This window comes from Diorhabda carinulata, chromosome 6 (assembly GCF_026250575.1).
Source record: "Diorhabda carinulata isolate Delta chromosome 6, icDioCari1.1, whole genome shotgun sequence".
In the NCBI taxonomy this organism is placed as follows: domain Eukaryota; kingdom Metazoa; phylum Arthropoda; class Insecta; order Coleoptera; family Chrysomelidae; genus Diorhabda; species Diorhabda carinulata.
In genome coordinates, this window is record NC_079465.1 from 10,216,183 (window position 1) to 10,234,369 (window position 18,187).

The 18,187-nt window shown below is 32.0% G+C and overlaps 1 protein-coding gene across 2 annotated transcripts in view; it reads right to left on the bottom strand.

The window, feature by feature from the left end:
• Nucleotides 1–18,187, bottom strand: part of LOC130895150 (glucose dehydrogenase [FAD, quinone]) — a 97,790-nt gene that overhangs the window by 20,224 nt on the left and 59,379 nt on the right. For both annotated transcript variants that reach the window (XM_057802319.1, XM_057802320.1), the window contains exon 2: nucleotides 6,887–7,148. In XM_057802319.1, the coding sequence (XP_057658302.1) occupies nucleotides 6,887–7,148 (262 nt within the window). The remainder of the gene's footprint in view (nucleotides 1–6,886; nucleotides 7,149–18,187) is intronic.

The window sequence follows — 18,187 nt, forward strand, 5'->3', positions numbered from 1 at the left end:
TCAGGTATAAGCCCAACCAATATAGAAGCTGAAGAAGATTCTACTCTGGGTAAGTCTGCTCCTTCGTTATTAATGGTAAAATATTCAGCATCGTAGTGGTCAATCAAATGAGGTTACGACTCCAGAAATGTTGAAGAAAATCCACAAAGCGTTACTGGATGATCGTTGACTGAAAATGCACGAGTTAGCAGAAATAGTAACCATTTCAAAGAGTGTGGTACATTGCATATGAAATGAAAATTTGGAGATGAGAAAGCTACGTGTAAGTTAAGTGCGGCCTTTGCTCACAAGGAAGCAAAAACAGCGTCATATCCATGGATGAAACGTGAGTTTATCACTCCACACCCGAAACAATAGACTGAAAAGGGAGAATCGACTACAAAGAAAGGCCAAGACCGTTCCCTCTGCAGAAAAGGTCATGACGTCGGTTTATTGGAATGCGCATGGGATAATTTTCATTGCCTATCTTGAAAAAGAAAAAACTATGAACAGCGGGTATTATGCGAACTTATTACTACGTTTGAGCGAAGAGATCAAGCAAAAACGTTTGCATTTGGCTAAGAAGGAAGTGTTGTTTCATCAAGACAATGCACCAGCTCACACATTCGTTATCACAATGGCCAAAATTGATTAATTGAAGCTCAAATTACTACCTCATGCACCCTATTCGCCAGATCTGGCTCCCTGGCTCGAGTATTTTCTATTCCCAGACTTGAAAAAATGGTTCGGTGGTCAAAGATTTTCCAAGAATGAAGAGGTGATGTCTATTTTGACGACCTTGACGATTCTTATTATACAAAGGAAACAGTGTATGGAGCTCGAAGGAGATTACGTTGAAAAATAAAAATGATTCTCTCCAAATTTTTGGTGATTTTTACTGTACATTTTGAAAATGCTAGAAACTACTGTCCAGTTATTAATAGTTATTAATTAATTGAAGTGTATATCTACATAATAGTTTTTTTTTGGAATTGTATCAAATTTATAATGATCCAACGTAATATAACATTCAGTAAAAATACATTTTCGACATAAAAATTATCCAAAAAACATTTTTAAAGTGTAAATATACAATGGTATATAGTAGGGATTTCTGAAAATAATTTTCTATATAGTCAAAAATAAACGCATTTTACGCATTTTAGGTTTCAAACTTACTCAGGCACACTGTATAGACACATACACAAATGGCTTTTCTGCTAATTTTATTACATAAATCTTTATAATTGAGTCACAAACAAAATATGTCGAAATTACATCTCTCATTTTGATTGAAACTATATAATAAATTGTTCGAAAAATGAATTCTTTTTTTTAAATGCTTCATAATATAATAGATAAATGCTTATTTTACAGAATAAAAATATTTATGTTAACAGGAAATTCGATTGCAATAGTTTGGTTTTTTTTTCTGTTTGTTTTGTTTTTATTTGGTACTACGTAAAAGCACTGTGTTCGTTCAACTTTCGAGTCTTAAAGTTGGATTTTCACGAGGTCTTTTCGGAAACTAAAATTTGGTTAATCCGATCATGATCTGAATGTTCGAAAACTGACGCGGATTACGTTCATTATTGATGAGTTAAACGGATGGTAGTCATATGATATGATCCTTTCTACCCTGATAGACTGATGTATAAATGCGAAAAGCTCACGAGTTGTTTCATTTATCTATGGTTTTTTCAACTAAAAATTGTTCATTCACCATAATTCTCCATTGTGATTTTCATGCTTCTCCATATGTCTTCGTAAAAATAGCTCATAAGTATCAAAATATAGGGCAAAATCCGTAGGAGGGGGTGAATCGTTGATAACTGCTTAATAACAATTTCTAGAAACTGGAATCATGGAGAAAAACTGGTTAAAAATCAAGTGCGACCTACGAACCATCGGCTGTGTAACAGGGTCGCCTTAGGCATGATCATATATATTACCTGCATACATATTTTTATGTAATATCAGTTGATGTTGAATAAATACTCGTTTTTTTTATTATATACTTCTATACTATATTATATTTTTGTTTGGAGTGTGAAGATTGAAATATGCCAAAGTCAAGATTCAAAAAGGGAAAAAGATTCTGAAACATACTAGAAACAACACAAAGTCCGGTACCCAAAAAATCCTGAGACTCATACGACAAAGAATATGACAAATTTTTGAAGTGGATATAAGGCAATGCTTTAGATTACATAACGAAACGGGGCTACTCCAATAATTTATCGGAAAAAATTTACTCCAGTTGTGGGCTAAATATTCAATATAAAGAAGATTTTGATAGTAAATAATGGAATAGATATCTGTATATTTTGTTATATTATGTGAGTGTTTCATCAAAAGGCCAAAAAAATTCTGTTGATCCTGCATTTCTTTACAGAAACTATAAACTCAGACTATGAACCATGCGTCAACCTTCAAAAATTGCCAATTGTATGTAAAAAATACAATCAAATAATATATTTACAGTAATTTATATTTTTTCTTAAAGAATAAGTTAATTGAAAACTATTTTGAGCGCTTTAATTTCTGCGTGGGTTATAATTTGTACTTCATGCCCGCATAGTATCTGAGGTATATTAACACAATAGTGCGCTGTATGACAAAAAATAATAAATTCCCCTTGAATTGAATTGAAATTTTTTATTAATTATTGTAGTTGAACTGAGCTTGAATAATCGAAAAGGCTTCAAGCTGGATAAAGATTTTTGATTTAACGAGATTGCAGATTCCCTCACAAACAAATGATGGAGCAGAGAAAGAGAGAAAATAATTAAACGAAGGGTGAATACTGTCTATATGAAATGAGGTTTCATAGACAACTTCATTTCACTTAAATTAAGCAAGGAGTACGTACTGTTGTGGTGCTTTTATTATATCGCTTACTTGACAATGAAAAAATGGCGCAGATGTAATTCTAGGATCAATACACAGGGTGTCTAGTATCAATATACAAGGTGATTCATTAAGAATGTCCGATCTCTGAACTGTAGATTCTAGACCTCAAAATATAATGATTCTGTTCAACATGTCTTGTGCAAATATTGCTAGTTTCCGAGATACGGGGTGTTCAAAATTTAAATTTAAATTTTGATTTTTGCAATAATTTTTTATGTTTTCATAATTTCATAATTTGTACTCTAATTTAACATTGCTAATAGAGGACGCTAGTTACACTTGTTTGTGTTAATTAAATTGAAGTAAACTTACAACTAAAATAATAAAAAAATATTAAAAAGCGTTCATCATCTATCAGCCATCCACTGCTGGATATAGGCCTCCTCTAGTTTAAACCATCTATCTCTATCTTGAGCTGTATGTATCCAATTTCCTACAATTTTCTTTACATCGTCACTCCATCTTGTTGGCGGCCTGCCTCTACTTCTCTTATCCATTCTTGGCCTCCACTCCAATATTCTTTTCGTCCATCTATTATCTGTCATTCGGGCTACATGGCCTGCCCATTTCCATTTCTTTTGGGCTATAATTTCAATAATGTCCTTAACGTTTGTTCTTCTTCTTATGTTCTCATTTGTAATTCTATCCCTTCTCGTAATTCCCAACATTGCCCTTTCCATTGCTTGTTGCGCCACTCTCATCTTTCCTGCAGTTTGTCTCGTGAGGGTAAGCGTCTCTGCCCCATAGGACATCACAGGTATAACACACTGCTCATATACTTTTCTCTTTAGGCTTATTGGTAAGTCTGATTTCAAGGTACTACTCAACTTGCCAAAAGCTATCCATCCTAACTGTATTCGACGTTTTATCTCACACGTTTGGTTATCTCTTCCTATCCTCACTTCATAAAAAGCGTTAAATTCTACAAAAAAAAGTTACTCTTTTTTTATTCGCGTGACTCAATTGGTTATCGAGTTATTTGCTTCTAAAAAGTTCAATAAATTTTAATTTTTTCATAAAAAAAACTTATTATTCCTTAAATATGTAAAAATAACAGATTTGTAAACAAAAATAAAAAACTTCAATGCAAAATGCCCACTATTAACTTCAATACACTTTATGATCTGCTTTCGTTAAGATCTCCTTATATCAAATAATCCTTGTCTATTATTTTTAATTACATCCGCGGCTACCCCTATTTTCCGTCGCAGTTGTGGAAGAGAAGTAATTTTTTCTTTGTAAACTAATGCCTTCATTTTCGACTAAATTGAAAAATCCAAAGGATTTAAATCAGGGCCTCTTGGTGGACAAGCAAACTCACTTCCACGACCAATCCATCGATGCGAAAACTGTTCGTTTAAGTATTGACAAACTTGTAAAGAATAATGTGGTGGTGCTCCTTCGTGCAAAAAGCACATATTTTGTCTTAAAGCGAGAGGTATATCCTCTAGTAATTCGTGTAAATGTTCTTGAAGAAAATCTAAATAAAGATGTCCATTTAAATTAGTTGGCAGTTTAAAAGGACCTATTAAATACCCATATATTACACCTCATCAAATGTTAACCTTAAACTCGTGCTGAAAATGTGTTTCCCTCATAGCATTGTGATTATTTTTATAATTAAATATTCTTCGTCTGGTAAATGTTGCCTCATCAGTAAAAAGAATTGTATTCGGAAAATCTGGGTTAACATTTTGTTTATCTCCCTCTTCAGTATTCTAAAAATAGATGATTGGCTTATACCTGTTTGCAGACTTAATCGGCGAGTACTGATATCTGGATTCTCCATAACACAAATTAAGATTTCATCTTCTTTATCGGCACTGATTTTTTTTGTAGCACCGTGCTCAGTTTTAGACCGTAAAAACCCCGTTTCACCTAAGCGGTTGTAAAGATTTCGGCACTGTTTGTAATTGAGTTGCCTTCGATTTGGGTATAATTGTGAATATCATCGAGTCGCAGCTGGACCAATATAATTTGACTGAGCAAACACACAAATCATATCGTGCATCTCATTATTGAAATGTATTACTTATTCTTATTATTATCCAATTTTTGTTTCTACACAAACTGTCTAAAAGTGACAGAAGCCTACTTAAAAAAACGAAAAATTAAACTCTACAAACTGTCTAATAGCGATACAAGTCTACTTGAAAAGAAAACGAAAAATTAAACCACAGCTTAATTCACGAATTTTGATATTAAGAGATCTTTACGAAAGCGGATCATAAAGTGTATTGAAGTAAATGGTGGGCATTCTCAGTATTAGCGTTGAAGTCTTTTATTTTTCTTTACAAATTTGTTATTGTTACATATTTAAGGAATAATAAAATTTTTTTATGAAAAAATTAAAATTTATTGAACTTTTTAGAAGCAAGTAACTCGATAACCGATTGAGTTACACGAATCAAAGAAGAGTAACTTTTTTTGTAGAATTTAACGCTTTTTTTATTATTTTAGTTGTAGTTTCAGCCCAAAACAAGTTTACTTTGATTTAATTAACACAAACAAGTGTAACTAGCGCCCTCTATTAACAATGTTAGATTAGTGTGCAAATTATGATTCCTCATGCCAAAAAACGTGAAATTACCAATTTTCAAAGAGAAATTGTGAGAATATAAATTTTTGCAGAAATCAAAATTTGAACTTTGAATCTCGGAAACTAGCAAAATTTGCATAAGGCATGTTGAATAGAATCATCATATTTTGAGGTCTAGAATCTACAGTTCTTAATGAATTCTACATTCTTAATGAATTACCCTGTATTTCTTCGACCACTTTTCCGGTAAATGATCTATAAAAACTGAGTCAAATCATAGCGATAAGTGATGATCTATTTGTTCTCACGTTCTGATAAGCGAAAATACCGTGTAAGCCTGGCTTCACAGTCCATTTGGGTTTCATGTTTGTCCAGAAGATAGATGGAATTTTTGTTTGTTAGGGCTATGGTTGTTTTCATTGTTGAAATTTAGAACGTGTAATAAGGTTATACTCCTGACCTCCTTTTTGTTACATATGTAAATTGTCAGAAAATAAGACATCGCCATCTACTTATTGGATCTTATTTGAGCAAGTATATGATAAAGAAAATTGAGAATTTGTGTCAAAATTGGAATTCTAAAACTCCTCTATAGGTCGACAAATGCCATATTTATATTCTTTATTAAAATAATTTCGTCCAGAGATGTCTAAAAAAGTTACATTACAAAGATCACATTAGCATTTATTCAATCTCGTACCATACGCATATGACAAAAAATAAAAAAAGAAGATATGAATTATGAGTATTGTTATTTCATTAGAATATAAATAACTGTATAAATTCTATAAACTGCAAAATCTGTAGAAAAAATCACTTTACTTTTGATAGCGGAATGAAGTGATTTACCCACCAAGTTCATTTACACATATCAATGCAAAAATCTGATTTATCACGTGTAAACGTGGCACCCACTTTGAAAACAGCTTTTCCATGGTCAAATGATCATGCATAATTGTACACACACCGCATTCTGATATCTTCACGGCCTCGGCTATCTCACGCAATTTCCATTTATGATTAGATATAACCAATTCGTGGACTTTTTTGATGTTTTCTGGAGTAACCAATTCATTTGGACGATCAGAACGTTTACCATCATCGGTGCATATACGACCACGTTTAAATTTAGCAAACAAATGGTTCTTTTCGATAGAGCAGAGTCCGGATAACACTTTTGAAGCAATTGCTGAGCCTGTACAGTGTTTTTTAATCAAGAAGCAATGATAAATAGACACATTAAATTATTATAATCCATTGTTTTCCAAATAACAATAGTTAAATGGTCTTTGAAAGTCTTTACTTTGTTGAAGGTTGAAGTTCATTTGGATTTGGATTTGACAATGGTAGCGCCATCTGTGTGTCAGTCACACGACTTTGAGTGATGATATAGCTACCAATAACTCATTTACACAAATGCAAATAGGACTCGATTATTTCTACAAATTAACAAACCTGCTTCTATCAATAAAACGTTCCATTCTGGAATTTCAGATAATCTACTAGCTACTACTGCACCCGAGCTTCCACCTCCTACGACAATAAAATCATATTCGTGAAATAAAGGAGGAGGTTTTGCTCTATTACAGGGATCTTCTATATCACATTGAGATCGGAGGAAGACTTCCAGCAAGCCCATAAAGAGCATGAATTGGGCACCACCACATGTCGCTGCCAAAGTTGGGCCTGGTTGAGTAAGCGGACAGTCACAGGACATCTGAAACAATATTATCATATAGTACATGCATGCATGTTGCACAAATGCTGTCAAATAATTGATATCAAATTAATTTAGAAATTATTATAGTTTATTTATTTGTGCCCACTCAATTTGGATGCTTGAGTTTATTGATACTGAAATAGCGGATATGGATTTTTGTATGAATTAGGTTCAAAGGTTAAACGTATGTATTCTCAATTCAGCACTCATAATCTCTAGAGCAGTTATTAATCTCTATTGACAAAAAATTATTTCTATCATTGGATAACCTAAAGTTTTGAGACCACTACCACTGAAATATTACAAAAACACATTCTGCTAACTCAGCAACTAAAATCAAATTGCTTCCAAATCAGAGGCCAGTTTTTGAAACTGTTTCTAGTTTTCGAAATATTGAGAAAACTCATTATTTCACTACTTTTTATTATTTTATGGAAATAAAAAGTGAAAATTCAACTGAATCTTTTATAGTCTTCAGAAGCTGCTTCGTGTATCACAGTATCCAACAGTAGTTGTTCATCATGTTTGCGCCACTAAATTCTATTGTCGGCTTTAAATTTTTGCTAATCTATGTATAGCCGCTAGCATTGCTCGTCGCTCGTGATACACAGCTTTCTTGGAAAAGCAAAATTTTTTTAGAAAAACAAAATGTGAATGCTGAAAATATATGTGGAAAGTCAATACCACTTTAATTTTGATCCTAATTTTGAATAAAAATGTCTATTACATCCGTTTAATTCATTAAAAAAAAACTAATTTAAAACAGAAGAGAACTAATATCAAGAACATTTGGATTCATTAATATATCAAAAGGTCTAAGAAATAAAGAAAGTTATAAAATTGTATCTATTATACCGCTTTATTTGGCATTGAACATTCTGTATGTTTGTATGTGTCATCTATTGGTTTACAAATATAGGTTCCAATAAATATTCCTTATTTTGTTCATGGCAATTTTGGAAAGAGTTTTATCAAGTATTGTAAAGGTGATCCTTCCAAAATGACCGTATTGACAGAGTTATTATTAAGGCCACTCAGATGAGAACACATTTTTTTAAGCTGTCTCATAGTAGGTTTAACACGACTACATTATTCTCATACATATGCATATGCAATTTTCTCTAAAGAGAGATTTAGAGGCACTGTAAAAGTGGAAGGAGCAGTGCGTCCACCTGCTAATAAAGTGGCAGCGATTCTTAAGGAAGCTATTGCCAAAGCTAGTTTTTCCTGAGACCTTACTTTTGCTAATATCAAATTAGTAATTAAAGTCTTGTCGTTCCACCTGGAGCATCCAAAAAAATATATTTTCCGTCATTAAAACGAATACTGAGCATAACACGATTGTAAGCCGTAACTTATTTTGGTTCACTTTCAATAATATACTCTTTTGATTAATATTCATCAGATCAAGCTCGAAATCAGTTAATGATTTATCGCCAATCTTATGAATCTTCAATTATGATAAGTTCATCATTGTATATATCATCACTATATGCTAATTTCATATCCTGATTCTCATTACGCATTCTGTTTAATTTATATTCACATAAATCATTACGAAATTTATTCCATAACATATAAGGGGTCAGATGGCTGGCAAAACATGAAAATGATGGTAAATAATTCGCTTAATTTTGTGGCACAGATCTGATATGATATTTTGCCAATGTTCATTTCCCTCCAGTAAAACCAATTCCTTGCAAGCGCCTTGCTTTCGAAATAACACCATTAACGGTCTTTAGATGTTCAAAGGACATTGGACCGCGAACATGTTGAAGTAACATTCTTAAATAATAAAATTAAGTTTGTGATGAATGCTTAGATACGGCGTGAAGTTGTGTCTTTCTTACACCGGGATATCCATCAACATCTTTCTCACGTCTTTTAGAAAATTTATGTTTTACGGTTCTTGTAAAACCGTTTGTTTTGCAAAGATCAAAGAACACTGTTGTTTATGAAGGATTGTTTTCGTCTTTGTATTTCCTGGCACAAAACACGATTTATATAGCATTTTTCGGATTATTCAAAGTTTAATAATAACGATTATTTTAGAATGACCGAGACAATAACTATCGTATTTACTTTGTATTATATGTCAGTGTTGATTTTATACCTATGACGTAACGCAATGTTTAAACTACCTATACAATTTTTGAATTTAATTAAATTCAAATTAAAGCCAAAAATTTATCTTCTACGAGATTTTTTACAAATACTTTTATCGGTAAATACTATTCATTTGTAAATCAAATCAGCATTAACTATTAGGACAATAATATTGATGATTGTAATTTATTAATTTCCACTATAATTTTTAGGAATAAACTAATAATAATTCATTTTGGCATGTATTATCTAGTATAAAATGCTACACTGTGTTCCTTTTCATATTTTTGTCCTGATATAATTGGTGGCAAATTATTTTACAAACATGGATACTTTTGAACGATATCTGGAGGTGTATTTTCAAACTCTAAATATTCGTATTTCATTACAAGCAATATTTAACTAATCTAGGATGTGTAATTATAACAAATAACAATTGAAATTTTGCCGCTTGGAAAGTTGACTGTAATAATAATGATGCAGTGCTTTGGTCGTGTTGTTATGGAAACGTCGGCATATGCTTCCATAACCTAAGTAAATATTGTGCGTTAATCTTCGGCGTTGCGTTTTAAACATACAAAAAATCTATTCAAGTTATATCCAACTTTTAATTCTAATTAGCCTTTGACGAGATTCTCAACTTTCCCGGAATTTACTTTCCTAGAATCAATTAAAGTAAACGCTTATAATCAGGATGAGATAATATGAGGCTGTAATACTATTTGCGCAAATTCCATATTGAGCACTATAGAGAGCGTTGTATTTATCATCTATAAATGTACCGTTTTTTTATTATTTATATCACCATATTATTGCTATTTTTACAATAATAAAAACAGTGAACTCCAAAAACATCGTAAGACTTTTAAAGCATATACTCAAATTAGAGGACGCATTACGTCAACAATATCAACTACGTTAAAATCACCCTAAATCCAAATATTTATAAATATTTCATAAACACACTCGACAATGTCTTTTGACCTACTTCAAATATGATAAATCGAAGAGTTCATGGTATTCTGATCAATTTATTGAAAGAAAAATAATAGCGTTTATAAAATCAAATATATTTTCTTATGTAATAAGAATCACGATGTAACATTGACCTTTTGAATCATCGGATGTTGAGCAAACTAGGTTAAATGCTAGAGTCTTCCTCGATAAAATGTTATATTTTTATTAGCAAGGTATAATTAAATTTCGAAGTGGAGAAGGAACTGTTACATTATACGTTCAAACGTAAAAACCAGTCCAAAAAGCAAATTACATAATAGATCATTCAGAAGATTGATCTAAGAGAAATTCTGCTAAACCCTAGGGAAATATATTGACAATGAATGATTTGGTAAAGTGAAGAAATATATGAACATTATGTATTTGAATATCATAATTATAAATTGAAATTATGCGTTTTATTATAGTGATTTATGATCCATTGATTACGATTGTATATCTACTAAGTTTCTTCACATTAAAATATTTTTTTGAATTGTTGTATATAGCAATCATCTGTTTGTATCGGTACTTATCAAAGTTATCATATGGGTACTTTAATTAAAATTCAAACACAAATCAAGACTCCGTTATTGTTAGGATTATAATCCTATCCGGAAACTGAATATATTTTGTAGGCAATCATTTATAGTAATCATTGTAATCAATCACTTTTTCATTTGTTATGTAATCATCAATCAATCACATCTCGTCCGCATTATAACTTTTTAAATATTTAGAATCTTTACTTAGTCCATAATTGATTTTGAGACCCAAAGGATTTCTAACTTTTAAAAAGTCTAGATTGTGGGATGGCTGTAATTTCCAGTGATCTTCACACTTATATACTCCATAATTTCTTTCTAAAAACGTTTACATCGATCCTTTCAATTCTTAAACTTGGAAGAGCATTAAATTAAATTAAGAATGGTAAATATAGTGAACAAAATGATAAATGGCTAAATGATAGTATGGGCAACTTGGAAAATGACATAGAAATAATGTAAAATTATATCAACATATAAAGAAACAATATAGAAATATTAATACAAGAGAATTATTAACGGAAGATGACAGTGAATAAGTGACAAATGTACCGTACTAGAAACTGAAGAAAAACCGACGGAAGCGGAATGTAATGACATAATCAACACACTGAAACACAATAAAACAGGAGGACCAGACAAAATAGTGAATGAACTATGGGGGAGATAACCTAAGGTACAAAATATTCAAGATCATAGAAAGAGTATGAGAAACAGAAGCAATACCAAGAGAGTGGTCTACTAGATTGATTATACCAATACAGAAGGAGGAGATCCTTCCATATGTAGTAATTATAGAGGTACTAGTTTGCTTAATACAGTATACAAAACAACAATAATAAATGATAGACTGAAAAAGGTAGTGGAACTTCTAGTCCCATAGGGGAATATCAAAAAGGTTTCAGACAATCAATAGTAGAAGCCATACATTCTATAAAACAAGTGATCGAAAAAAGCTATGAGCATATGCAAATGCTATTCATCTACTTCAAACAAGCATTCGACAGTCTGAAAAGGAGGACGATTATAAAGGACATGGAAAAACTAAAAGTACCCGAAAAGTTGATAAGATTGGTGAAAATGATTATGCTAAATTCTAGGGCAAGGGTAATAACAAAAAACGGACCAGCTGAGGAATTTGAAATAAATGCTGCGGTAAGGTAGAGTGACGGACTCTCAGCGGTATTGTTTAACATTGCAGTTGTAGGCATAATAAGGGAATGTAATATCGTTGGAAATGTCATTAATAAAAGTTATAGCATATACTGATGATTTATCTCTATTAGCAAGAGACCGCAAGAGTCTAGAAAACACATTAGACAAAATTGTAAGAGAGGCAGGAAAAAGAGGATTGAAAATAAATCATGAAAAAACAAAATATATGGAAATTGGAAGAAAGAAGGAATTTCGCAAACAAGAAACATTGAAGATAAATGACCTCATCTTCAAAGTAGTCGACACCTTTAAGTACTTAGAGACAATGATAAGCAACCAAATGACACAGAAAACGAGACAAAACTATAATGCAAAGCAAAAGAATTAACACAACAACCAAATTCAAATTAAGAATCTACAAGACTGCGATAAGACCAGTAGTTACATACACCGCTAAAATAATGAGACTAACAAATATAGACAAACAACAACTGAGAATATACGAGAGGAGAATAAGTAGGAAAACTCATGGAGCAGTGAAAGCTGGAAATAATAAGTATAGAGGACTTATGTACTATGAAATTAAGAATATATTAGAGAGAATACAATGGTATGAACACATTGAAAGAATGGTAGGGTATAAGAAAAATCATACAATGGAGAGCGAACGAGAATAGATTGCCTGGTAGACCAAAAAAGAGATAAGAAGATCAGACTGGAACAAACAGAGGGTTGCAGGACAGAGAAGAATGGGGAACAATAGTGAAGGCTGCAAAAATATTTGATAAGATGTAAATAAATAGGAAAGAAATGTGGGCTGACCATCTACCAAAAAATAGAGGGTCAAAAGAGCTCCATTTAAGCGGCTACGTCAAAATTTATCTTTCTTTTAAAAACTATAAGAAAAACTAAAACTAATTTTAAAACAGAAGAGACCCAAAATCAAGAACATATCATTGATAATCTAACCAAATTAAAATAATGAAAATTCATAAAGTAACTAGAATCAATATTTCAACTAATGAATATTTCTATCAACGTCAACTTGCATATTGAATTGTGAATTCGATACCTCGGAAAATATATTAAATTTAATTCACTTTGGTGCTTAGTTGCTACGTTCCCAATAAGAAACCGCTCATTTGTTTATGTTTCTGAATCTTTTTAATTTTAGGTTTCTTCTGATAAAGACTTAAAGAAAAGTCGAAACATCAATTTAATCTATCTTTGAAGAATTATTAAGAACAGAAAAGTCCTAAAATCAAGAAGATTTAGAAATATATATAATGTAGTATATATATATATACAATAATATATATAATAATGTATTCCGCCGTTCCTCAAAGGGGAAAACAACTACTTTCCTACATCTTTATCAAAATAAATACTGAAGTTAAGTCGAAACTTCAATTTATATCTATCTTTTGAAAATTATAAAGATAAACTAATTTTGACACAAAGGCACCTAAAATCAAGAACATCTAGAATCATAAATTTATTTATATCTACACATTTTCATTGTTATCATATTATTGCTGTATAGTATCACAAACATCGCAAGAAATTATGTGTTTATTAGAGAGTGCGTAAACAAAAAAATTGTTTTATTTGAAATGAAGCTGGTTTCACTTCATCCATATGTGTGTACGCGTTAATCACATATTACTTTCATAAATTATAGTTTAGTTCATGAAACAAAACTATTGAAAAATAATTATTTATATCAAATGATTATGTTGATTTATTTGAACCAATTAACTATATCTGTCCTCTTTAATATACGAGTATACGAGTACATACAATTAATAAAACGTAAATCACGAGCAATAAAATAATAATTGTTGTAAATTATTTCCGTAGTACTGGTGCGTAATCGAAAAAAATTTTGTTTTCTATATACTTTGCCGCGCCTTTTTGTTATATTAAAGATAATATATAATGAACAATCTTTGGTATATTTATCAACAAAATTAAATAAAAAAACGATAAATAATTCACTTATATTAAATTAATCCTAATGTAAATTTGGAAATTTCGATATATGTTTCTCATTCACCTGAGAACAGATTTTAACGAAACTTGACTCGTAGATAGTTCATCAATGGGACTCAAATGAAAATATATATTTAGTTTCATGGAAATATCAAATCACGATCTTGAGTGAAGTGTCTTCATCGTCCGATCGACTTAAGATTTGGATTATGTTTTTAAATTCCCACAGTAACTGTATTTTTTTTCGCAGCAATCATTTCTTGACTACCACATTTTCATATGATGTCTATGTTCGATTCGTGATAGTAACAGCTATGTATAAATTCACTAGGTCTATTATAGCAGACATAAAAGTGGTAGATTTTATACTATACAGTGTGTATCGTATACAAAAATGTTTTTAAATAGTCATACTCAACATTTTTGAAGTCAGAAGCTTGCCGAAAACTATCTCGCCTTCCTTAGTGATACCATAACCAAATCATTCACACTACTACTCAGTGTTCTCCTGTGACCTGGTTAAACTGTTGATCAGCCAAATGGCGGACTATACGAAATAGAGCAGACTCTTTTCTTTCGATGTACCATATAAATGTACCATCGGGATCCTACACACAAACACAAAAGAGGCAGACTCGAAACAATCTTATGAAAGCGGTCATCCAAAATCGTCACAATCTATCATCAAAAAACTCTTAAGCTAATAAAAAACAAACCGCAATAATCATCTCTCCATCTATGCTCCTGATAACAAAAATATTTTTCTGAACAATTCTACTTCCTTTCAAATTCTTATTTTCAACTATAACAAAAAGCCATAGTCTGTAATAAAAAAAAATAAAATGATCTTCAGTCGAGAATAAGTGTTTTTGGGTCTTTAGTATTACACAAGAATAGTTACGGTTGTCGGAGATAGAGGTTAACTTTGATTGTTGTTTAATGTTTCTTTAGTATATACACAATCACTGGTGTGTGAAGATGTTCACCGTTTAAGATCGATATTGAATGGAATGTGGAGGTACTGTCTGCAAAGAGAATACTTACATCGATAAAAATCAAATATTATGTAATCTTCATAAATAGATATAAAAAGAAAAAGTTTCAACGAGTTACTTCTATAGTTGAGAGCTAATATTATTTTTTCAACTATTCCTTGTACCATGCTACATATAAAATTCTCAAATTTGCCATATGATCTTACAACTGCCAATGGTGTTCTTATCTTATCTTTCTAGTAAAAGTTAAAGTTCGAAATGGAAGTGCATTTTTATCGCACCAATCACAAATTTTATCTATATCAGATTGAAATAAGTGGCAGTTATCAATGTTCGATATGGAATTATACAGCTTCAGATTATCAGCATGAAGGAGAACATTAGAATTCAATCCATCCTGAGACAATGTTATTTCTAAATATTAAAATTAGCAGTGGTCCAAGTACTGAGCCCTGGGGCCTCCAGAAGAAGCATTAAATTGTATGGAGTTGGAACCATCGTAAGTAACTGTTTGCTATCCGTAGTATGACATAAAAAAGTTGGATAAAAGTTTGGATAGCTTAGTCAGAAGAATGCCATGATCCCAGCGATCAAAAGCTTTGGAAAAACTGTATAGATGACATCAACCTGACCACCGCTATTCAAGTGTGATTGCGTGAAGCACATTAAATTCAAGACCGTAGATTTACCGCGATTGAAACCATGCTGTTTGTTCATTTCATATGGACACTTTCAAGTAATGGAAAAGAAATTCTTGAAGAAGAGTTTCATAAACCTTAGAAAAGTTGGAAATAATTGTGATGGGTCGATAGTTATCAATAACAACCTCATCTTAACATTATATTTTTTAAAAATAGGACAACTTTGTCCAGTTTCCCATATCAATTAAAATTTACGAAATTTTAACGAGAGATTAAAGAGGAACATAATGGTTTTGCAAGAACAGTCGCACAGTCTCGTAACTGAAAGGCTGGTAACCCTTCGGGACCAGATAAAAAGTTTGAGGCTAGTTAAAACTTCTCAGTAAAATAGAGAGTAGCACGAGACAAAGAATTTATACGTGTTCCACTATGGTGAAAATAATGTGTAGATGAGGTAATATATCCTGACTGATAATAATCAGCGAAGCATTTACAATGTCATTTGGTTGGTTGGTAGGCTCGTTTTTAATGAATATGCTATTATGTATGAAAGCAATGAAATTAGAAGAATGTGTGTCGTTCCGGATATATTGAGATGGGCCAGAACTAGAAGAAGAGCATGGAAAGATCATCTCAATAGAATGGACGACGATCGACTGGTGAAAATGGTCCTCGGAGTCACAACTTAGGCTGCCTCTTTGAAAACACAAGACATAGTCTTAAAATAAGAAGAGCTATTATGTATGCTAGTAATTTTCCTATTGGCATTTATATAGGACCAAAACTTCTTAGGATCATTTGTTAACTGTTGCTCTACATTTCTCATAATAAAGTTATAATTATACTGACACAGATCTTTCTGAGTTTTGGCTCGCAGATTACTAAATTCAATGTAGTCATCATTATTATTGATACTCTTACATTTTTGTAACATACGATGTTTCTCCTAAATGTTACAAATAATGTCGTTGGTATAGTCTATATCAGAAGTATATAGAGTAATAAAATGGAGAATTCCATCCAGTTCGGCTCAATTTCGCTCTCGGCCATAGGTGTAGGTAGTAGATTATAAATTTTGCGGTCAACAGGTACCTCGGCATAACCATGCGCCGTAAGGGCAATGGTGGCTTACGCAGACCAGTCTTTGATGAGGACACCAAAAGTGTAATTCGAAGAAAAGTTTACTCTTTTTATTTTAGAAAAGAAACACCCACCCTAGGTAGGATTTTAATGGAGCATGGCCAAGATGCTAGTATTCCGTTGATAACTAAAAAACTTTTATGGATCACTTTGTGAAATATGGATTTTACCTAGGAGGAGCATAACCGTGAATAACTTTCACTGGAAAGCGATGAAATTGTTTGCTGGCGACGAAAATACTTAAGAAGTATAAAGCAGTACAGAACAGAGCAGAAGAAAATCTTTAATTCTGATGTGACGTGGATTAATGAAGGTTATACAGTACCAAAAATGTGGCAAGACAAAAATATAACCAGTGCTCGCCAAGCTTTCATGGAAGGACTGTCAACGGTATTAACGGGTATTAAGGTGCCTTCAGGCAAAGGGAAAAGACTAATAATCGTCCATATTGGAAGCGAAGAGGGATTTTTAAAAGTAAGGTTTGCTAACCTTTCAGTCGTGCCATACGGGAGATTACCACGAGGACATGGATTCGCATGTTTTTGAAGATTATTTTGGTGAAATGATAAAATATCTTCTGGCTGATTCAGTAGTAGTAATGGATCATTCTCGACGCATAGAGAAGACTCTAACTTCATCTTGACAACAAGAAATTATTGACTGGTTATCTGCCAAAATTATTGAATTTGAAGTTAATTTGACAAAAAAGAACTATTAGCTATAGCAAATTTACAAAAACATCGTTTTATGGAATACGCTGTGGAAGATATAACAGAAAAACATAGTGTAACTGTTGCAAACTAAATCCTATAGAACTTATATGGACGCAAGTGAAAGGATTAAGCCATTAAGAAGGTGAATTGGCGAAAAGCAGTCCAGCCTGTCATTAAAGAAGAGGAAAAAATGTGGGATCTTGACTACTTAATCGATCGGATCGTCGACCCGTTAATTATAACGTCAAGAGGAGATGACAGTTCCTCAGATGACGGAGAATATTATGATTTTTTATAATTTGATTTCTGTATAATGTATTTTTTGTATAATTGTATAAATGTATAAGTGTACCTATTACTATGTACATAATGCCTAATTTTTATTGTGTGAAAATAAAATTTTTTCCCTTCTACGAGTATCCTACCGGCACGCCTTTGGCACAAAATTTTCCCTGTTTGTGAACGGATAACAATAGGCTAAACCCATAAATTGACTCCAACCCGGGTGGTACTACCTGCACTTGATTAAAAAAAAAAAAATTACAATGAAATCAATGCCAAACTATGGAAGTGGCTTAAATATTCGTTGGGTAACTCTGTGGTCCCTTCGCATACGTAATAAGATTTTATTGCTCCTCACCTTTCTGAAATAAACTTATAAACCATAAGGGTTTTTTTTTAAGATCTGGGAATTATTTTGGGAGCACTAGCAGATACTGCTTCTTGAATTTAACTGTAAAAATATTCACAGGC